Consider the following 24,044-nt stretch of genomic DNA (forward strand, 5'->3'; position numbering starts at 1 on the left):
CTTGTCACTTTCCGGCATGGAGCTGCCTACCTTGCGACACAACGCAAGCACGTCCTGAATATAGGCGAGGTGGGACTCCGTGAGGGATTGAACAAGAAAAGAAAGTTCCGTTTTTGAAGGCAGAGCCCACCCAATAGGCTTCCCGAACAAGTCCTGAAGCGTTTGCTTGCAGATGGCCCAGGTAACGAGCTCGTGTTCGTGGTTTTAGAACCATGTTCGAGCTGTTTCCGCCAAATAGAAGATGATATTAGCGAGCATGATGTTTCCGTCTCACTGGTTGTTCCGGCTGCAGCGCTCATACTCATCTAGCCAGTCGTCAACGTCTGGGTGGTCGCCGCCAATAAAGATTTTCGTGGGTACAACTGGCTGAGGCGATGTTCCCGCGGTGGTAGGGGTTGCTTCGGAAGCCCTCGTGGCTGTTTGTGATGCCGTTGTGATCTCAGGTAGGTGACAGCCGCTGCGCAAATCCAGATTTTGGCACCGTAAATGGGTTAATCGGTGCGTACGGGAATCTTGATTCACCTCCACCAAGATGATACGCGGCAGAAGGCTAGCACAGGAAACCAGAGCAGGTGATAAGAGACGTAAGTGTTCAGGCAAGCACTAACAGTTGCATCAGTTTCGTCGTCTCCCACTTTGTAGTCCATCGTCGTCCTCTTCACTGGTATATACAGGCGTACAGACTCACCCCCCCTTCTCTTAGCTCGTTCAGATTTAAACACATTATCGACTGGAGCAAAACAAGCCCGACTAAAATTTCTTTATCAACTACTACACGGCCAGTACAAAATTGATACAACTACGTACATATCGCATTCACTGTCTAGAATAACATGGCACCACCACGAGCATGCGCTAACAGATACTCTTTTTCTAACGACGGATTCGGGTACTCTTTCTTTCCTCGCGCGATAAGAGAATGGAATAAGCTAAGCTCATCTCTAAAAAAACACAAATTCATTGTCGCAGTTCGTAACCCAACTAGAGTTAATTACAAGAGACCATTAATGCTTCTTACTTTTATTCCCGGTTGCCTTTACACGTTACTAACAATTCGTAGGATTAATTATGGGTACACCGACTATTGTTATCTTTTTATTTTTTTTTTTTTGTATGTTTTTTATTAAATGCTGCCATACTATTGCGAGTATTGTTCGGTTGTTTTTCCCAAAAATTGTATACTGTGTTGTCCGCATTTATTGGAACTGTTTAGAATTCTTTCATTTCTTTTATATTGTATGCTTGTAACATAACATGTGTTTTGCCCGTCTGCTAGGCTCTCGATTGAGAGCGGCAGTATTGTTAAATAATAATAATAATAATATACGTAACAATAGTCTACTAGAATATAATGGCATCCCTCCGGAAGTCGATGAAGGTACAGTCACTCTTCCTGAAGCTCTGGGGCTTACAGATATTAGTGGCCGGGTGATTGAACCTGCGGTGGAAGCTAGGAAAAAACAATTGGACGATTGGTGGCTTAAAACAAGAAAAGTGACATGATGCTAGTAATTTAGATACAAAAAATTAATAAATAGAATGACGGTATAGTTAACCAATCTAAAACAATATTTAGATATAGGGGAAAATGAGCATGATAGTAACTGCTATCACCCCGTTTCAAAGGAGACGCTCCTATATTCCATCCATTCATCCAGCGGGGATATTGCTTCGCAGGAGGGTCTCCCAGGCTTCTTTACTTTTAATGTTATTCCTAGTGCCCGGAGACTTAGGGAATTCTCAAAGTATATTTTCCGAGGATCCCCCTCGCTTCGCAGGCTTTATATGTATCATTTTTCTGTCATCGTTCTGGATGTAAAACCATCAGACAGTGTTTAGAAAGTTTCCGGCTTCCAACCGCCGCCAGGATATGCCTCTTTCTTATTTAAGCTAGCATCTGGTGGCGTCGTTAGACATCTTCATAATCTATAATCTTCGACGATTTCTTTATAGGTTAGCAAACGTTCGTCCATGTCCTGGCAGTCAGGCGGCTCCGCATTGTCACGGAAGTAGATAACTAGGTATAAATCATGGGGCGCCTCGTTGCCGGAGACGGCCGCTTGTGCGGGGCCCAAATTAGGGTGATGTTTCGATCGATTTAAGTTGCAGCTGACAGCATGTGGGCAGCGTCTTGCGAGACCTTGTCTTTTGCGGTATTCAAGATAGCAGTTTTACTGTCGCTAAAGATCAATCTAGCCTTCGTTCCGATGCAAGCGAGCGCTATTGCGACCTCTTCAGCCGAGTCTATGTTTCTGCTTCGGATAATGGCGGAGACGACTGGTGCGCCGCTACCATCGAGTACCGCGGCGACGGCGCCCCCGATTGGCCGCTTGCAGCGGCTACGTAGGGGACCTCTTTTACTGTGATTTTGTTTTGCTTTTTTAACCAGCGCTTCTGCTCACTTTTTCCCTTCTCTGCTTGGGGTATTCTGGGTGCATGTTGCGGGAGAGAAGAGAGACGATAATGTTCTCGCGACGTTGTGGTGGTAGGGCAACCTTGTAGGCTGTGCCTCTATCTATTTTTCGACCCACCCATTCTAAGATGGTTCGACCCGTACTTCTACTTAATCTCTCATGTTGGGCGATTCTCACAGCTTCAGCAAGTTCCGTTAATTATTATGCATTCCCATTTCTAGCAGGTGGTACGTAGAGAAGGAGGGAATCGCCTGGTGACGTCATGACCAGTCGTAACGGTGCATCATGCACCCCTTGTCGAACACAACAAGGATTGTATTGAGTGCATTCAGTTCACAGGCTTTCTATAATTCGCTTACAGGAAAGGAAATACGCGGTATCTGTCACTCGTGGAATGCCGCTATCATCCTCACGGTGGACAAGGTGAATTAGTGTGGCGTGTTTGGCGATCTGGGGCGTGGCATAGTTGATTAAAGCGCTAAGCTGGCGATCCCAAAAATGGAGGATTTATTTGTTTATTTTTGACTTTATCGCTCATGATAGACAACACAAATGATGTTACCAGGTCATGATGTCCCAACTTCGCGATATCCCGCCGAATCTCAAAAGAACTGTAACACTTCTCACGAACGGGCGACAGTATGAGCCATTAAAGGAAGGCTTTCACCTTAATAGTGTGATCAGAAATGAAAGATAGAGCACGTCCTATCACAGACGGTGTTGGCAAGTATTCTTTTTAAATGTAGTGGTCATCTGGCGACCTTACCGAACGAACGGCGGCGTTATGCGTTTGTGTATATTTTTTCGCATCGTGCCAAGTAGGCCAGTTGATGAGAGGGGAGGGAGTACCACTATAATTTATTCGCACCATAATAAGCCACTTGATTTCATAAAGATTTCTTGTTTTAGAGACTCTGTGTAAATTGTCGCTTTTGAGACAAGCCCCCTTTGCTGAGTGCAGTGAGAAGGGAAGGCCTAACGTACCTGTTCAGCATAGTGAGTGGGATTCTTGCCCGTATTAAAGAACTGTTCTACAAAATACACAAAAAGGAGTTTATAATTAAAAAAAGAATATTACGATCCTTATCCTGAATAAGTGTCTGAAATTTAAACCAAACATATACGTTGAGCGCACTCGGAGTTGGTCAATAACTTGTGATATTGACAACCCTGCGATGGTACTTCGGACTGAATTTGTGCACATGCTATAGAGTGCGCATACAGCCTCAACCGACCTGATTGCATAGCCTCCACTAGCCGGATATTTTGAATCGCAGTTAATATAATAAACGTGCAGCCAATGCGTCGCAATATTTACGGCACTTTTGATTGCAGTTGTTCACAATGGCGAGATGTTCGTTTTCGGGGGCTACAATGGTCTCCTGGCGAACTTCTTCGGAGACGTGTGCAAGTATAACCCCGGTACGTGTTTGCTATCCGGTCACTGTTATGTTGGCAGTTCATAATTATCGCGTTTGCTTGGGGTGAGCATTCCGAAGATTTGAACTCCAATCTTAATAACCACAGTTTTTATCGCAATAACGCAATAGAATATCTTGGACAAGGAGTTTTAGCAAAGCCAGTATAGCGAGTTTGTGTCATTTCGGGAAGTGTGGTTTTCACCCCCTCTTCGAGTCACCTGATTCTTGAATACATCGGCGTTGCTACCAATTAGGTGAGGGCGAGAATGGCGGAAGCGACACTTATGAAAACGACGTCAACCCGTAATATGGGCTCAGGTGTATGGCATTGCATTTTAATGCTTGTCCGTTTCCAAACTAACAATAGGCAGACATTTTCACCAAAGAGGACACGTTAACCTGCGGGGCAAAATACCAAAGAATTACTTGGTAGAACTTTGGTACCAAATTATGGTTCTTTAGGGAGCAAGTAAGCAGAATAGTTGTACTTTTCGATTGTACGAACAGCTGACTGTGTGAATGAACGAACACACATGTCAGGCCGTGTGTAATAATTTCTCAAGAACAATATAGGCTACTTTTCCAAAATTATGTCGTCATATTGCTTCGCTAGTTAGAGGATAAAATGAATCGGCACAAGTTTTCATCAAATTTGCATATAGTAGACATTTACCGATATTTTAGGATCGGTGTGTTGTGAGGAAAATGCTTCGCCAACAGAGGCGTTGGTTGCCTTCCGAAGTCGTGCTATATAACACACGACAGCTTTAAGCCTGTTGTTTAAGAGAAGTTTAAGCGGCGCCCGTTCGTCGGCGTATAGGAACATCCTGATTGGATAAAAAGATCTTGCGCCAGTCCTGGAGCCATGGAAGTGAAAAAAGAAAAGAGAATAATATTGTAACGTGGCAAGGCTAGTCCGCGAAGGTTAGTCCAGGCTGGCACCGCACACAGAACACAGAAACACAGCAGCGTCGACCTTATTCTATCATCAATCGTTGCTACCACTTCGTCTTCTTCTGTGTCACTGTTGCTGATCGTTTTCATCTTCAACTTCCAGCGATGCAGGGCATATATGTCACATTACCCCCCCACGAAAAGCACAGTCCCGGTGCGCACTAGGACGAAGTACTACAGGGGTAATGCGGCTTCATCCGGGCGACATGAACAATCTCGGTGCGTCGCATAGAGGACTGTTGCGGCGGATGTGCAGGGGCGATCTCGTATGTCACAGGAGTGACTGGCCGTACAACACGGTAGGGTCCTGTGTATCGTGGCAAGAGCTTCTCACACAGTCCTACTTTACGAGCGGGAGTCCAGAGCCAGACGAGAGAGCCCGGAGAGTAGTGGACATCCCGGTGGCGAGAATCATGGCGCCGTTTTTGAGAACTTTGTGAGGAAGCTAGTCGGCGGCGAGCGATAACACGGGCGGCGTCAGCTCGGGAGATGGCGTCACGAACGTAGGTACTGGCGTTAGCGGTGGGAGGCAGTACGCTGTCAAACGGAAGGGGAGGGTCACGGCCGTATAGCAGATAAAAGGGTGAATAGCCCATTGTGTCGTGGCGAGAGGAATTGTACGCAAACGTTACAAACGGCAAAGTAACATCCCAGTCACGGTGATCATCCGAGACATACATTGACAGCATGTCCGTGAGCGTGCGGTTGAGGCGTTCGGTGAGGCCGTTCGTTTGTGGATGGTACGCGGTGGTAAAAGAGTGCTTGATGGAGCAATACCGAAGAATTTCGTCGACTACTCGAGCAATAAAGCAACGACCACGGTCAGTGAGCAGCTGGCGTGGAGCACCATGGAGCAGGATGACGTCGTGCAGAAGAAACGCAGCCACGTCGGTTGCACAGCTGGTGGGTATCGCTCGGGTGACAGCGTAGCGCGTAGTATAATCCGTGGCCACCGCAATCCATTTATTCCCCGACGCAGAAAGTGGGAAAGGCCCGAGAAGGTCAAGACCAACTCGGGAAAACGGGTTTACTGGGATGTCGATCGGCTGCAGGGATCCAGCTGGCAGAACCGAGGGCTTCTTCCGTCGCTGACACCGGTCACAACAAGCCACGTAACGACGGACAGAGCGATAGAGGCCTGGCCAAAAGAAGCGGCGGCGGACGCTGTCGTACGTACGAGATACGCCAAGATGACCCGCTGTAGGTGCGTCGTGCAGCTGTTGAAGAACGGTGGTACGCAGGTGTTCGGGGACTACGAGCAGAAGCTCGGTGCCATCTGGTCGCATATTCCGTCGGTATAAGGTGCCGTTGTGGAGCACAAACAGAGCTAAGGTAGCGTCAAAGTTGTCAGTGCTGAGGCGATTGATAATGCTGTTAAGCTTCGGATCTAAGCGCTGCTCATGGCGAATGTTTGAAAGGTCAGATATGGCCAACACATATGTGTCATCGTCACACTCGCTCGCAGGTGGTGGATCTACCGGGTTGCGGGACAGGCAATCGGCGTCAGCGTGCAGCCGGCCAGACTTGTGGATGACAGAAAAAGTGTATTCCTGAAGGCGGAGGGCCCAACGGCCCAGGCGACCAGTAGGGTCCTTCAGCGTAGAAAGCCAGCATAAGGCATGGTGGTCTGTGATGACGGAGAACGGGCGGCCAAACAAGTAGGGGCGAAACTTTGTAATGGCCCACACGAGGGCTAAGCACTCACGTTCTGTGATCGAGTAATTCCGTTCAGCTGCAGAAAGGAGGCGACTAGCATAAGCAATGACGCGAGTGCGACCCATCTGCTGTTGGGCGAGTATGGCACCAATACCGTGACCACTGGCGTCGGTGCGTACCTCCGTTGGGGCCGAGGGATTGAAGTGTGCCAGTACGGGCGGGTTGGTGAGGGCTGCAATGAGCGCAGAAAAGGCTTGAGATTGTTTTTGGTCCCAGCAAAATGGAGTGTCGTTCTTCAAAAGATTGGTGAGTGGTCGAGCCGTCTCCGCGAAGTTGGGTACAAACCGCCGAAAATAGGAGCAAAGCCCAAGAAAACTACGTACGTCACTGGTACAACGGGGTGTAGGAAATGCACTTACAGCACGTATTTTGTCTGGGTCGGGTAGAACGCCACGGGCGTCGACCACGTGACCGAGCACCTTGAGTTCACGTCGCCCGAAGCTACATTTCTTCGAGTTGAGCTGAAGGCCAGCTCTTCGGAAGACGCCAAGAATGGCATCAAGGCGATGGAGATGGCTCTCGAATGTAGAGGAAAATACAATGACGTCATCGAGATAGCACAAGCACGTCGTCCATTTCAAGCCGCGCAGGAGAGAGTCCATCATGCGCTCGAATGTTGCGGGCGCATTACACAAGCCGAAAGGCATCACCTTGAATTGATACAGGCCATCGGGAGTGACGAAGGCGGTCTTCTCCCGGTCCCGTTCGTCGACTGCGATCTGCCAATAACCGGAACGAAGATCAATGGACGAGAAATAGCTGGCACCGTGCAAGCAGTCGAGGGCATCATCTATCCTGGGGAGCGGGTAAACGTCTTTCTTTGTAATTTTGTTGAGGTGTCGGTAATCAACGCAGAATCTCCATGTATTGTCCTTCTTTTTGACAAGCACGACAGGCGACGCCCAGGGACTGCTCGAAGGCTCTATAATGTTTTTTGCTAACATCTGGTCCACTTCATCTTGTATGACGCGTCGTTCTGAAATGGCGACTCGATAAGGTCTTCTGTGAATTGGGCGGGCGTCTCCGGTGTCGATACGATGTGTAACAAGGGACGTTTGTCCTAAGGGGCGGTCACCAAAATCAAAAATATCGCTGTACGAATTCAGAAGACTCGTAAGTGCTGTAGCACGGTCAGGGCGCAAATTAGGTGCAACCATTCCTGATATGCGAGCCTCCGGAGATGGGGACGGTGCAGGTCGTGTCGACACTTTAGCAGTAGGGTCAGGCAAAAGAGCGGCAACTGTGACATCAGACAGTGGGGTCAGTTCGGCGAGAGTAATGCCCTCAGGAAGAACGTGCACAAAAAGGCCGAAGTTCAAGACTGGAATATAAGCGTTGTTATTTTCTACGTGCACGATGTTATGAGGGAGAGCGATTCTACGCTGCAGTGTCACGTCGGTTATGGGGCAAACAACGTAGTCGCCATCAGGAACGGAGGGGAAAGGCGTCATGAGCACATACACTGCAGCTTCTGGTGGCAGACGAGTAAATGTAGAGGAGCGGAGACGGAGCGTTGAAGTATCAGAGGCCTGTTTGTCAGGACAGAGTGGCAGGTCCAGATGAAGCAGTCCAGAAGAACAGTCAATGAGCGCGGAATGTGCAGTTAAAAAGTCGAGTCCTAATATAACGTTGTGAGGGCAACTGGTGAGGACTGTAAATAGCACAGGAATATGGCGGTCGGCAATGGTGATTCTCGCAGTACACATACCAATCACAGTAGCTGTGTTGCCATCAGCAACACGAACGGTAGATGAGGGAGCGGGTGTGAGGACTTTGTTGAGGCGTTGACGGAGCGAGGAACTGAGGACGGAAATGTGGGCGCCAGTGTCAATAAGGGCACAAACTGAGACTCCGTCCACAAGAATGTCAATGAGATTACGTCTGGGTGCGAGGGTCAGTTCCGAATTGACAGTCCGGGTCGGTAATGCAGCGTCACTTCCGGGCGCTGCATTCGCTAGTTTCCCGAGTAGGTGCCGGCGTATGATTGAGAGGAGCCGCGACCAGGTAGCGGGGAACGGGATCGATGAGCCCGGGGAGATGGAGATCGGCTGTAGCGACGAGCAGGTGGGACGGTTTCGGTGCGAGGTTCATCTGGTTGAGGAGGAGAGTGTGTAGGTCGATCATAGGCGGAGCGGGGCTCCTCTGGTGGGGCGACAAAGCGTTGAGGTCCATAGTAATACCGACGGTCAGCGTTGTAATAAAAGCGAGGGGTGGGGAAAGTACGGCTACGGCAATACCGCGAAGTGTGGCCGGCTCGACAGCAAATGAAGCAGATTGGCCTGTCGTCTGAGGTGCGCCACTCTGCAGGGTTGTGACCAAGGTAGCGACGTGGGGAGGGTGTGCTGGCGGTTGTAGCAGCCACTAAAGGAACAGGGTGCGATGGTGGCGGGGGCTGCACGGAGCTAGAGGAGAGGCCGACGTTTGCAAGTTCCTGGCGGACAACGGCCTGTATCATGGCAACGGTGTCGGGCAGCGGAGACGAGAGTGGAGCAGGAGTTAGGGCCTCAAGTTCTCTGCGGACGATCCGAGTCACTGTCGTGGGATGGGAGGGTTGGTGCAAAGGGGCCAGGTCATCGCAGGATGAAGTAGCCGCCGTGTTCGGAAGACGCTCAAAGCGATGTACGAGACGTCTTTGTTTAGCCTGCTCGAATTTTCGGCAGACTTGGAGCACCGAGTCGACGGTAGAGCAATCCATGCAGAATAGGATGTGGAATGCATCATCCGCGATACCCTTGAGGATATGTCCTACCTTGTCACTTTCCGGCATGGAGGTGTTAATCTTGCGACACAACGCAAGCACATCCTGAATGTAGGCGAGGTAGGACTCCGTGGGGGATTGAACACGAGAAGAAAGTTCCGTTTTTGCAGCCAGAGCGCGTCCAATTGGTTTCCCGAACAAGTCCTTAAGCTTGCGCTTGCAGGTATCCCAGGTAACGAGCTCTTGTTCGTGGTTTTGAAACCATGTTCGAGCTGTTCCCGCCAAATAAAATATGATGTTAGCGAGCATGATGGTGGCGTCCCAGTGGTTGTTGCGGCTGCAGCGCTCATACTCATCAAGCCAATCGTCAACGTCTGGATTGTCGTCGCCATTGAAGACGGGAGGGTGGCGTATTTTCGTTAGAACAACTGGCTGAGCCGATGTTCCCGCGGTGGTAGGGGTTGTTTCGGAGGTCATCGTGGCTGTTTGAGACGTGTTTGTGATCTCAGGTAGGTGGCGGCCGCTTCGTAAATCCAGGTTTTCGCAGCGTAAATGGACTAATCGGCGCGTACGGGGATCTTGACTCACCTCCACCAAGATGTAACGTGGCAAGGCTAGTCCGCGAAGGTTAGTCCAGGCTGGCACCGCACACAGAACACAGAAACACAGCAGCGTCGACCTTATTCTATCATCAATCGTTGCTACCACTTCGTCTTCTTCTGTGTCACTGTTGCTGATCGTTTTCATCTTCAACTTCCAGCGATGCAGGGCATATATGTCACAATATACACTGTGCTTAGTAAATCGTGACTCCACCCAAACTACTTTATTGGATATAAATATATAAACTAAATGAATCTGGCTGGAAAGAGCGTTTGTCTGGCATATGTTTTGAATGCGGGACTTCTGCAATCCACGCCAGCTACGCAGCTCCTCCTCGGTAGTGGAAGCACGATTTCAAGCTAGGTAAAGGTATGTACCTTTGCCGTCTCGTCATGGGCATTTTGTACTGTCTTTCGACATTAAGCTAAATAGAATATATCGTAATTAGACAGGCACAATAGTTATGGAATGTTATGACTTTGAAGTAGAAAGTGCATAACGATGAGGACAGAATGAGCAAACGAGGGCCCGCAAAATCTGTGGCTTACGCAGCCAACAGCGCTATCCTAACATTCCCTTGAATAAGGAGGTTTATTACCAGCAGTTATCAGTTTTGGCTTTTGCTGGTAATTGTCCTTTCCGCCCGCTTTTATATTCTTTCTTCTAACCCAATTCTATACAATTCGATGCGACATAAAGTTGACAATGAAATAACGCTAAATTTCGCTCTGAACCTGCGCTTACTCAGCGGTTCTCTAGAAAGCTGCACATAAAAAACGTTTTAACAAATTCTTCGCTTAGTGAAAATAGGGAGTGGATACTAATATATTACGGTTTGATAAATTAAAAACTTGACTCAACGCATCCTATAGTGTACCATATTTCTTTACATACCTGTGCCTTTAGATACATTATCTTATGTATGCACACAGACTTGTCAGTACATTACTGGCGTACGCTCACTATACTCCAGATCGCTCCCAGTGGAGCAAGGTGAAGCTGCTACGCAAGGGACCCTGCCCTCGCCGCGGCCAGTGCTGCTGTATGGTCGGTGATCGATTGTTTCTCTTCGGCGGCACAAGGTACGTAGTCAGGTTACGCCGGTGCAAACAGTTTCGGATGAGTAAAATCTGTGCCACATGTTCTGCTACAATTCACCTAGCCGACAAGCTGGTTTCTACCATAGCCATCCTCGTGCGGATACGAAGAGGCTATTTGTTTCTCAAAATGATGTTGCTGAGCTCAGAACACATGCTGTTCCGAAGAAAAGTGCCACAAAGGCACATGAAAGTCACGTGCCCCGGTTTACGTCTTTTAGCGCGTAGCACTCTTAGCCGCAATCACGGATTTCGCCGATGTCTGTCTGAAGCCACTCACTCTATCTCTCTTCGGGATCTTGAAGTGGAGAAATAAATTGCCGACGATTATATGTTACTTCTTAATGCGAAATTTGGGCGCAGCTCACTAGCTGTTTCACCTTTTCGATAGACTGAGGCAAAGAGTTCGATACAGACACGTATGTACATTTACAGACAACTTTTTAAAATTTTTCACACGTATTCCTTTAAGAAACACTCCACTAAAAGTTCTTGGCTGTCATGAAAGAAGCTTTGTGGTCGGAGAAATGAAGAAAGCAGTTAAGTTATCGGGAAGTTGCGGGACGCAGCGCGTGGGCCCACGAGAAAGTTGCGCGACGAACAGATAGCAGCGACTGACTGATGACGCTGACGCCGCTAGCGAGTGAAGAGAACGTGACTGCGTTAGGCTTGGGATGCACGCACCGTGATCCGCTGATAGGGGAGAAAACCTGGGCCAGGGGGCGCTGCGCCGCTCTGTGCGTCAGCGCCCTCCATGGAGACCCCGCCAAAATCTACGCGCAGCCCGGCCGCGTCGTCTGCTAGCCGCCGCATAGAAAAGCATGTTGTCGTCTGCTCCGCGCTGCTTTCTAGCACGTGTTTGCGCGCGCGCGCTCGGTTGTTTCTCTCCTCCTCCGGCCGCATTGTGGCCACCGTCGCGCTCTAACAATGAGGGGGGAGAAGAAAGAAAGAAAAGAACTAGAAGGAAAATAATGACGGCGCACTTTTTTCGCGAAGCTTGTGTGGAAACGGTAACGGGATGGTTGTGGGCCTTTCTTTTCTTTCTTTTTTTTTTTGGGGGGGGGGATATCTCGTACCGTTCGTGTGTCGTACTTCTCTAACTGGCGGTGCTGAAGCAGCCATCGTGGAACCGGGTCGGCCTCAAGAAACAGATATTCGTCATTAATGCGACCACTTTACGTCAATCATCCTATCCTCATACGCGATCCTGCTTCGGGAGCTCAAAACTGCGCGTTCGCTATAGGAGATAACTGAACTAGAAATTGCGCAGCGTAACAGTGGAATTAAGAAGACAAAGATTTCCGTGGAGAGATGTCCCCGTCTGCATGGAAAGTCGTCAGACATTCCCTCGCTGTTCGTCTCGTGGAGAGGCAACTGCCGCAAAAATGGCATGCCTCGGCTTCTGGGGAATGACCCAGGTCGTTAAGAAACCCCTCATCGTTAACGGTAGCTAGGTCATTGATTTCGGATGGCAGCGCCGCAGCAGTGAACTTCCCCTGGCCGGTGTCGGCAGGAACCAAAGGGTAAGGCGGCATGCTTTGTGCCTTTGTAGGGAACGCATCCTAAACGCGCCGAAAACAGGCCCCACGGCGCCGGCAGCACTGCCTAAAACGTTTGTCCCCAAAGAGCTGAATAGGCCCCTTTCAAGTGACCAGTCACAAAGGGAAAGGAAGGAGCACTCGAAGGCTGGACCCTTCATTCTGTGAACATGGACAGAGGCATCAAGAGGTGCCGCCTCAAGTCCTTCAAGATACCTGTCGTTTGCCTCCCGCCTTCAAGCAGCGAATTCGCGTTCATTTTTTATGTATGTCTGAGCCTGCCAACAATTAAGCGCTCTTCGAAAACAATGTCCGGCGATCAATTAATCATAATTTCTTGCTTTCAAAAATACCGATAAAAAACATGCCTCCAGCCAGCCTCTATGTCAGCCGGGGCACAGAAAAAAAGCAAAATTAAGAAATCCCACTGGCAAAGAGCGCCGGCTTTGCGCGCGAGAACGCGCCACCAACCCCCCTCGTCCTCACTCTCCTTCTCCCGCTCCGCGTGCACGCGCGGCTGAACGTAGCACGCGCTCCCGAGCGAGCGGGCTGCGCAGACTCCGCAGACAGCCACGCGCAGCGCGGGCGCGGATGCGCGTAGGTTTTGTAGTTCCTCTCCGCTCCGCTGGAAACCGAGCGCTGGCGTCGCGGAGCAAACTCCAGCTTTGGTTCCCTATAGCGAGCCGGCGACTCGACAACCTGAGAGCACCCTCGCTGCCACGCAGGATGAGAGGGGAGGGGGTATAAGCAGCAGCGAACGGGGGAGCGCGCACAGCAATCAGATAACATGCGCGGTCGGCGCCACGCAGGAAAAGGAGGCTAAGCTGGGGGGCTGAAAGGGGGCGGAGCTGGTCACGAGACCGACGCCGACGCGAAACCCAGGAATGGGCGCTGAAGAGCTGCGCTCGAAAAAAGTGACGCGCGCGTTGCGCGGCTCAGCATTGAGGAGGGGAGCAGACGCACAGCTGCAACACAACCTGCTCTCTCTCTCTATCTGTCCATCCGTCTTTCCTTGAACTTAAAAAGGAAGAAGGGGAAGTGGCAACGCCCGCATCACGTGAGAGGGCGGAGTGGTCGCATAGATGCACCCAGTGAGAGAGTGAGAGAGGGTCGGGCCAGTTGCGGACATGGCGGCCGTAACTGGGCAGTCATGTGTTGCTCGCGCGTTGTCAACTTCGGCATCTCTCCTCTCGCCTTAGTCACTCTTCAGCTTTTACGGACACTAGACGTGCACTCGCGGTGCTCCCTGGACCTCGGTTCCGAGCCGCTCGCCGCGTCGTGAAGACACTCGTGCTTACCTCCGTGCCTAAGCAGTGCTACTCATCTACATCGCATTTGTTGAAGTATGCAAATCGGCCGTAATTCTTTATTTTCTTTTACTTGTCTCGCCACAACATATAGTTTCAGTGCCATAGCCAAAAAAAGTGGGATCGATTGCATGCCAGTGTGATTAAATGCTTCGAAAATGGGAACTGGCTGCTTCAAGTATTGTCCAGTATTATGGCGCGTAAGTTTACTCCTACCTGCCAAAAGGGCACATCGCAATAATTGTACCATGTTTTGCCTTGCGAAAACATCCTGAAAGCGACATATTGTCACGCACTTCCCGCGGTCCTGTATTGGAAGAAGAGGAGGCTTGGCGGGATAAGCAGAAGAAGAAGAGGAAGCTGGTTCTGCCCGCTCTGGTGTGCTAATCTCTAGCGCATCCTAAGGTCTGGCTAAATAAACCTCGTAACAAGTGGGGTGGAGTTTGCGGGCTAACGATCACCACGGAACCTCTCCTGCACCGCCGAAGCAGAATTGCTGCGCTACCCCCCCTTCGGACGGAGATGGCGCAAACACATGTTTCAACACCGCCCATGCCAGCAGCACAACCGACAACCACACAGCCTTATCGGGAACCCCGACACTTTTATGGCAAGCCTGGGCAAGACGTGGATGACTGGCTCACCCACTTTAATCAAGTGAGCAAATACAACCGCTCGGATGCGAATACCAAGCTGGCGAATGCGGTATTCTTTCTTGAATAAACTGCACTAACATGGTTTGACAATCATGAAGCATCTCTTACCACCTGGGATCGCTTCATGGAAGAAATGAGAGCGGGAGTCGGCGATGCCGATGCTCGAAAAAAGAGCGCTGAACAGACTCTGGCTCAGCGAGCGCAAGTACCGGAGGAGACCTGCACAACTTATATAGAAGTCCTCAAGCTATGCAGAATAGTTGATGCTCGAATGACAGAAGAAGACAAAGTGGGCCACCTCCTCAAAGGAATAGCGCAAGATGTGTACAACTTTCTCATCTGCAATGAGGATTTGAATGCTACCGCTGATGCAACACGACACTGCCGCACGTTTGAAGGTTTGAAGCGACGCCGTATCATTCCGAAGTTTGGCTGGTTGCCTAATGTCACAACTGTCGCCAGTGTGGATGTGTCTGAAGCGACGAGCATGGCAGATACGATTCGACAGATCGTCCGCGAGGAGCTTCGGAGGCATCAAGATGTTGGGGGCCACGTCAGACCCGTATACAGGGGTACCTCTTCGGCAGACAATAGCCCATCTTCTACCTGTTATGCTCCCTCTGCTACGTCTCCTTCGGACACCCGATGCTCTGCTGCTCATCGCCCAAACATGCGAGCTCTACCCATCAACGCCTACAACAGCGAGCGCTCTCGTACTCCTCATCGACTACATCCAGAACACAATGCGTTTAATTCAAGCGACGAGGAGCCTTATTCATCGAATGAAAGTGAGCCGCCAGTGTGCTATGCCTGTGGAATGATCGGCCACATTTCGCATTTGCGCCGCAATCGCCGTCCGTACCAGCAGTATCGCCGACAGTGGGTGAACTCCCGTGCAAGGGTTCCTGCAGACAATGATGATTCATACAGAACACCTGGCAGGAATGAGTACAGAACAACAGCTAGCATACAAGAACGCAGAGTGGCGTTGAACCGAAACGAATCCCCGGACTCTAACTGTAGCCTGACATCACCATCTAAGCGCCTACGACGCTCCCCTTCTCCCCGACGACGGTCGCCACCTCCGAGAAACTAGTGAGTGCGGCCGGTGGAGGTGAGGTCGCAAATGATTCTAGCTTACCTATGCCTCTGCCCGTTTCGATGTTAAAGAACCGAATTGAAGTGTTTGTGGACGGGGAACGTACTATGGCGTTGTTGGACACAGGTGCAACCATTTCTATTATAGGCCTCGCTTTTAAAAGCTGCCTTGGTCGTAAAATTATGTTTGGTTGGGATAGTGCGGCGACATTGTGTGGTGTTAGTAGCGAACCGCTTAACCCAATTGGAGTCTGTTCCGTGAATCTTGTTATCGCCGGCCACACATTCCGAACTGAATTCGCAGTACTTGCTCGATCAACGCATGACGTAATTCTTGGACTCGATTTTCTGGAACAATGTGGGACCACTCTCGACTTTCGCAACGGAGATATTTCTGTGAGCCATCGAATTGAACCTGCTTTGTGCGAAAATTCGCGGACCAATCCCAGCTCGTTTTCGGACGACATAGTTATTCCAGCAATGTCAGCAGAGTTTATACAAGTTGTTAGTTCAAGCTGTGCCACTGATGAGTTGGACGCTCTGGTTGAACTACTCACCCTCAACTGCATGAAGAAAAGTATTCTTATTCCCCGCTGCGTCATCTCAGTCATTAATGGCCATTCTTTGTGGACGACTAACTGCTCTGACGAACCTGTTGTATTGCCACGTGGTCTGAAACTTGCCAACTTTGACGAAGACACTTTTAAATCAGTGGTAGTGCTCCGCACAGACAATTCCCAGCCTACCGTATGCTCGGAAGTCGATAAGAAAAAATTTATTCCCATGATTAACAATCCCCTGCCAACAACTGACCGTTACAGTTTAGTAGCAGTTCTGTCGAAACATACTGCGGCTTTCGATTTCTCTCGGGACTCACCACCACGGATTCCTATTTCCCGTACTTAGCACCAAATCAATACTAGGACTACTGATCCAATCCGCCATAAGCCTTATCGTGTATCCCCATCAGAGCGACAAACAATCGAAGAACAAGTTCGTGATATGCTGCATAAGGGCATCATTCAGGAATCGTCTAGTCCGTGGGCGGCCCCTGTGATACTAGTCAAAAAGAAAGGCGACATATGGCGCTTTTGCGTTGATTATCGGCGGCTTAATACTCTATCCAAGAAGGACGTGTATCCCCTGCCACGTATTGATGACGCCATTGATTGTTTACATTCTGCCTCCTATTTTTCCTCAGTTGACCTGCGATCAGGTTATTGGCAGATCACCATGCACCCGGAAGATAAAGAAAAGACGGCATTCTTCCCCCCAGATGGGCTGTATGAATTTAATGTGATGCCGCTTGGATTATGTAACGCTTCAGCCACGTTCAAAAGATTCATGAATACAGTTTTCCGCAGACTGAAGTGGCACTGTGTTATTTGGACGATGCAGTGATATTCGGGACTACTTTTCGTGAACACAACAGTCGATTAGAGATTGTCTTGGAGTGTATTGAGAAAGCTGGTCTTGTGCTCAATTCCAAAAAATGTCGTTTTGGAGAACGCCAGACTGTGGTACTTGGACATCTCGCAGACAAGGATGGAATCAGGCCTGATCCGAAAAAGATCGAAGCTGTCACTTGTTTTAAACCGCCGAAATCGTTAAAACTGCTGAGGAGTTTTTTGGGACTTTGCTCCTATTTCCGACGTTTTGTTCCGAAGTTTGCTTGTCTTCTGCAAAAAGATGTACTGTCTGTTGCAGAAGTTTGCGGCCCAACGCGCCGGGCAGAGGAGCAGTATCGCTCCCGAGAGGCGGCGCTGCGCCTGCCGGCGCTGCCTGGTGACGTAGCTATAAAGAGTGAGGAGGCTTGTTCTCTTCTCCTCAACCCGCGGTTGATATCGCATATCTTTGCTCTCAGCCGCGGGATGAGGGGAAGAGAACAAGTCTCCTCACTCTTTATAGCTGCGTCACCAGGCAGCGCCGGCGGGCGCAGCGCCGCCTCTCGGGAGCGATACTGCTCCTCTGCCCGGCGCGTTGGGCCGCAAACTTCTGCAACAGACGGTACCTTTCAAGTGGACTGCCGATTGTGACTCCGCCTTTCGCCAGTTAAAATTTATTTTGACATCTGGGCCTTTACTACGCCACTTCTGCCCATCAGCTCCAGCAGAACTTCACACTGACGCCAGCGCAGTTGGAGTTGGTGCTGTGCTCATACAGCGCCACAATTTCAATGAACATGTCGTTGCATATGCAAGCCGTTCTTTGAGCAAGGCTGAGCGTAATTACACAGTAACTGAACAAGAATGCTTTGCTGTTGTTTTCGGTCTGCAATGATTTAGGTCATTCTTTATGGATGTGCATTTAAAATTGTGACCGACCATGATTCCTTATGTTGGCTTGTAAACCTTCGTGACCCCTGTAGACGCCTTGCGCGGTGGGCTTTGCGCCTGCAAGAATTCACTTTTACTGTCTTTTAAGAGTGGTCGTAAGCACGGCGATGCTGACTGCCTGTCACGGTTGCCGCTTGTAACTACTGATTGCGACAATGTGATATTGGACGAATATATAGCTGCCATCTCTCCAAGCTTCCCCGATGTTGGTGAATTCAAGATTCAGCAAGTTCCCGGAACCCTCCTCCCTCATTCTGAGTTCGTGACAGCCTACTATACAGGAAGAACTACTCGTCAGTAGGTGCGCGGTTTCTTCTGCTAGTTCCTACAAGTCTTAGGTGTCAGGTTCTTCGGGTAATGCACGACGATGCCACAGCTGGACACTTGGGTTTCGCCAGGAAATTGCACAGGACTAAGGAACGTTTTTATTGGCCGTAGATGCGTCAAACTACTAAACGTTATGTGGCTAGCTGCCTCCAGTGCCAGCGTTTCAAGCACCCGACCTGCTCTCCGCCAGGCCATCTTCAGCCTATAACGCCACCACGAACCCCATTCGAACAGGCGGGAATTGACCTTCTAGGACCATTTCCACTATCCTCCAACGGAAACCGCTGGGTCATCGCTTGCGTATTTTACCTTACACGATACTGTGAAACTGCTGTCATACCATCAGCCACTGCTTCTGATGTCTCGGCGTTCCTCCTTCGGTCTATCATTCTTCGACATGGGCCTCCTCGTGTGTTAATAAGCGAACGTGGGCGACAGTTTACGGCAGAAGTTGTAGAGGAACTTCTTCGCCTCTGCCCATCCCATTTTCGCCACTCAACTCCTTACCACCCACAAACAAACGGTATTACCGAACGCAACAATCGTACGCGTAGCAATATGCTCGCAATATATGTCGACTCCCGCCACAAAAACTGAGATGAAGTCCTTCCGTTTATAACGTACGCCTTTAACACTACTAGGCACGAAACGACAGGCTAGAGTCCGTTTTTCCTTCTTTACGCGCGACCTCCACGAAGTAATCTGGACACGTTTTAGCTTTCTCACTCCCTGCTGAAAGTTCACTCGCGCACACTCTCTCTTTGGCTGAAGAAGCTCGTCAACTATCTAGACTTCGCACACTTCCCTCCCAGGAACGCTACAAGCAACGCTACGACAAGTGTCATCAAGATGTTAATTATAGCCCTGGTGATTTGGTGTGGCTTTGGACGTCACTGCGTAAGCGCGGCTTGTCCCAGAAACTGTTGCACCACTATACTGGTCCTTTCGTTGTACTGGAACGCCTCAGTGCAGTCAACTTTGTAGTCTCTCGCCTGTCCACCCAAGGTCGTCATTCTCAGAAGACTCGAGTAGTACACGTGGCCCGCATGAAGCCCTTCTATCAACGTGACGAACCTTGACTCGACCGGTGGGCATCGCCTACGAAGGGGGCAGTGTCACACACTTCCCGCGGTCCTGTATTGGAAGAAGAGGAGGCTTGGCGGGGTAAGCAGAAGAAGAAGAGGAAGCTGGTTCTGCCCGCTCTGGTGTGCTAATCTCTAGAGCATCCTAAGGTCTGGCTAAATAAACCTCGTAACAATATTATCATAAAGTAACTACTTTGCCACATCTATGACCTCCCTGACTACTAATATGCAGCTTTCGGGCGCTAAATTACCTACCTGCCGATGCGGAACAAATGTGGATATAGGAATACGCGAGCACGTTTTGAGATGTCCAGCCGAGGACCCATGGATGAGCATGATTCTGGCAGGTGTAGTTGCCAACAGACATGATTGGGCAGTGATTGGTCATCCGATTGTGTGACGATACCTGAGCAAATGACACTGCCATGTTTGCAAGTGTTGGTAGTAAAGGGAAATTGAACAACGCCTTTCCATCCTGTGTTTAGACGCTATAGCTAGGCCATGCAAGCACTGTCACTCGGCTTGAGTAAAGACCTTTTAAAATTGGCTGTTCTGGCGCATAATGCAGTTGCCTAATACTTGTCATGATGGTGAGAGGGTGCAGACGGAACGTGGACAGAGAGAAGAATACAACAAGACAACTGGGAACTGGCTGCTTCAAGCCTTGTCCAGTATTATGGCGCGTAAGTTTAGTCTTGGCGCTTGTCTTGTTGTATTCTTCTCTGTGTCCACGTTTCGTCTGCGCCCTGTTATCCATCATGAACTGCTTTCAACTAGCCCAACTTTCCATTCTGCTTATTACTGTTTGATAACGGAAATGTGCACGGTAAGCAGAAATTGAGGAAATACTAATTGAGCCAATAGAGTGAAAGGACCCTAACAAAAATAGTCAAGAGGAGCCACAAAATGGCCACGTTTAGAGCTTTTGGTCAAATATTTGGGGGAATCCCCCGAGGTGGATTTGATTTATAATAAGGGAGAAAGGCCATGGTGCCGAGTTCGATCAGGACGAATTTTTCTTTATGACGAAGTTTCTGAGAAAGCTGTATAGCTTTCCTTTGTAGCCGTATGGCTGCACTTGGGTGGATGCAATGAGTAATTACTCCCTTATTATAAATCTACTCCACCTTGGGGGATTCCCCTAAATATTTGACCAACACCTTTCCCACTTCGAGTTATTGATCAATTCGCTCTCGCCCTACCATCTGATCTGCTGACCGTCCTGGTTAGCCCAGTCGGTAGAGCCACTGCCCCGGATCCACTTCGAGTTATAGATCAATTCGCTCTCGCCCTACCATCTGGTCTGCTGACCGTCCTGGTTAGCTCAGTCAGTAAAGCGACTGCCCCGGAAAAGCGGTGGTGCCGGGTTCGATTTCCGGATCAGGACGATTTCTTTTTAACTACAAAGTTTCTGAGAAAGCTATGTAGCTTTCCTTTGTAGCCGTATGGCTGCGCTTGAGTGGATGCAATGAGTTTAGAGCTATTGCTACATAGCTTAAGCGGTCCTCAATTTTTAACACGGTAGAATGAAGGCAATGAAAAATAAATCAAAGGCATCACCTTGCAAGGTAATAGTTGCCAGTCTGTATAGGCCGAGCATTTATTCTTCGATGGCTTGTGTAGTTGAACGACACCAGGTGGTGTCACAAAGCTGGGAGGCCTTACCAAGGCAAGGTGTCTATTTGAGGTGGGATTGTCTTTAAGGGCTCTCGAATGCCGAGTCAGGCGCGATGTATCTAGGCCACGAAGGAACTCTAACAATGCTTGCTTTAAGCGTGGTCGCCTAGAATTGGAAAGTGGGTAACGTGCTAGCTTAGGTCAGTATCCTAGTAACAATGCCTGAGATGTAGAGGCGCTAATTTGAGATTGGGGATTAAGCCAGAAGAGCATCCACGTACACGTGAGTTGAACCGCCAAGGGAGTCGTAGACGGGATCCCTTGCCGCTATTGCGTCACACATTTAAAGGCTGACCCTTTGGATACTCCACAATTTTCTTGTTCAATAAAATGTACCTTTTGTATTCTTTCGTGCAAATGAAACGGTTAGGTAATTGCGCAGGTGCTTTTGCGTCATGTATGTGCAATGATCTTTAATAACACGAACAATCCTCTACTGTTGCAGCGAGAAGGTTAACAAGGATGGAGTTCAAGATGCCAGTGACAGCGGCTCCCTCGAAGATCACCCGGACCTGCATGTCCTAGATTTCGGTGAGCTTCGTAGTCGATGACCATTTTATTAAATTAGTGTAACAAATGTTTATTGGCAGATTGCGAGAATATCTCTCAAATACAAGACGAGAGGTGCTCGGTGGAGAGAGAACTAACGAACTTCAAAGCTTTGTAAAGGTGTCAAAATCTTACTCACATATAAAGCGGGAGTTACGGGATCTCCTCGCTCCTCCGAGCAAGCTTCTACATGACTCTCCGGGGCAGCGACCGGCCAGAGCGCATACTTGACGATGGGCAACAGAGTATAAAATGCAGACCGCAGCACGCCCGCTGCAGCGCGCTCTGGAGAGATGCAGTCTTCCTGGCCACTCTCGCGGCCGCTCGCGCTGAGACGTTTCTTGGGTTTTTGAATGAGCCCGCGATCAACTCGCCGTTTCTCCTCATCTTGTACTGTCGCCGCCGCCGATAAACTCTGCGACTACGACGCCTCAGCGAAGAAGATAGGCAGTGGCGCGAGAGGAGCCCTCGCGCTAGGCCAGCCATTAAAAATCATCATCCTGTCGCCATGGTGTGCTGTCTTCTTGCTTGTCACCCCGTAACATTTTGGTGGAGATGCGCCGTACGTCATTCCTATCCTCACATTGGAGCATCGACGCCACCCGTACGCTGGGACCATCGACAGAGAACCCTGAGATATCGCCGCGCAGCTTCATCCTAGCCCTTCCTATCCATGCATGACCAGCCGGAACACCGCCGCCCAGCCCCCAGCCCGGGTCTGAAGACAAGGCGCACACAAACTGACCAGAGGCCAGATGAGAGCAAACACCCGATGCACCCGAAGAACCGAAAGACACGAACACGCAATCCCCGTCCCGCCTACACGCCCGACGCGGCCTCGAGCCATCGGTCCCATGGATGCCTTGGTGGCGGGTGGCTGAAGAGGCCCAGGGGAGGCGGATCACCCAAGCATCATTATGGTAATCCTCAATATGATGGCAAGCACATCATTCACTTCTATATTTTCTTGAATATCCTCACCGTCCCGTCACCACCGCCTTGAACGAAGCGATCGGGACGATCGTTCGGTGGCCTCGGAAAGTGTTGCGAATAAGATTGGCAGTGGCGCGAGAGGAGCCCTCGCGCTAGGCCAGTTATTAAAAATCATCGTTCATCCTGTAGCCAAGGTGTGCCATCTTCTTGCTTGTCACTACGTAACAATGTTGTTTTCTCCTTTGTTTAAGCCTTGATCTGGCTTAGTATTTTGAGCTGTGTTTTCTGTGTAACGCTCGTACCTAGTTATTGTATCTGGAATGCTTTCTTTGTTAGCTTTATTGTCTTTTATCACCGTGTTTGTTCATTATTGGGTTTTCGCTTGTAATTACCTGAGTCGTATTTATCACTATCGTTTCATGGCGTTTTTTGTAATCGATTATTATGCAGTGTAATTTGGCCTACTATTATACGTGTCCAATTGTCCGTAAAAAAAACTTAGTTTCTTGAACGCATTCCTCAATCACACACCAACGCCGTATATCACGGGTTGACCGGTCTGACTTTAACTGTGTCCTCAAACTTCACAGAGCTACAGCGGGTAACCGTAAAGGGGGTCCCGTGCCTCTGTTGAACCTAAAAGCGGGGGTTTGTGACATAATTTACGTCCCAGAACAGGACTAGTGAACAAAGTGTTGATGAGGGAGATAGGAGTAGGTGCGATTTTTTTTTAGTGTTGTATCCTAGCACTGAATAGCGCGTCCCACTTAAGATGACCGAAGTAGAGATAGAACGACTTGTTGGGTATGGCCGAACGTTTGGGTTTGAGGGACAAAAGCAGCTCATATGAATAGACCAAGAACCAGCTCGCTGCAGAGAAGAACGCAAAGAGGAAAACATGCGCGACGGAAAGAGGAGGTAGAACTAGAGTCCAAGAAGGCATATGAACAGCATAAGCTCCAGATGGCGGAGACGGAGAAAGAAAACGTGCAACGGATGGCGGAGATGGAGAAAGAAAATGAATTACTGATGCTCCGACGAGACCTATCGAATAGTCCGGCAACTGATGCTAGCAGCACCGTAGAGACAAGGTCAGAAACGGAGAGGGTCAAGTTGCTCTGCCCAAACGCATAATCCCGCGCAAGCGGATGCTGGTTTTTAATGAGGGCAGGGACGACCTTCACGCTTACCTCGTGCATTTGGAGCGCATCGCTGCAAGCCAGGGTTGGCTTGCGACCAGTGGGCTAGCGTCCTTAGTCTGTGTTTAATAAGGGAGTAATTACTCAGTTACATCTACCCAAACGCCGCCGCATGGCTACAAAAGAAAGCTATACAGTTTTCTCAGAAACCTCGTAGTTAAAGAAACATTTTTCCTGGTCCGGGACGAATGTAACCCGAGGCGCACCCGACAGACAAATTCAGAGTGCCGAACGGAGACGGCTGGCTTCGCACACATTCTGTGGAATTGCAACGAGTACCAGAAAGAAGCTAAGTCTGGGAGGATCCCGCCGCGACTGGAAGCAGCCGCAGGGAGCTACAGTCAAGAGGAACAACTCTGGGCCGTCCAGCAGGTCCTCAAGGCGCTGGCCCGGCAGGGAACCAGCGCGCCGGCCACGGCGAGCGGGGACCCAGGCC

The 24,044-nt window shown here is 49.7% G+C and overlaps 1 protein-coding gene across 1 annotated transcript in view; it reads left to right on the top strand.

The window, feature by feature from the left end:
• The window catches only part of LOC146177746 (kelch domain-containing protein 3-like), an 84,994-nt gene extending 62,774 nt beyond the window's left edge, over nucleotides 1–22,220 (top strand). The window contains exons 5-8 of the mRNA XM_084581630.1: nucleotides 3,750–3,836; nucleotides 10,780–10,888; nucleotides 21,373–21,458; nucleotides 22,162–22,220. Coding sequence (XP_084437756.1) covers nucleotides 3,750–3,836; nucleotides 10,780–10,888; nucleotides 21,373–21,458; nucleotides 22,162–22,220 — 341 coding nt within the window. The remainder of the gene's footprint in view (nucleotides 1–3,749; nucleotides 3,837–10,779; nucleotides 10,889–21,372; nucleotides 21,459–22,161) is intronic.
• The last annotated feature ends 1,824 nt before the right edge of the window (nucleotides 22,221–24,044 follow it).

Source organism: Amblyomma maculatum, chromosome 10 (genome assembly GCF_055883805.1).
Source record: "Amblyomma maculatum isolate TAMU_Amacu chromosome 10, ASM5588380v1, whole genome shotgun sequence".
In the NCBI taxonomy this organism is placed as follows: domain Eukaryota; kingdom Metazoa; phylum Arthropoda; class Arachnida; order Ixodida; family Ixodidae; genus Amblyomma; species Amblyomma maculatum.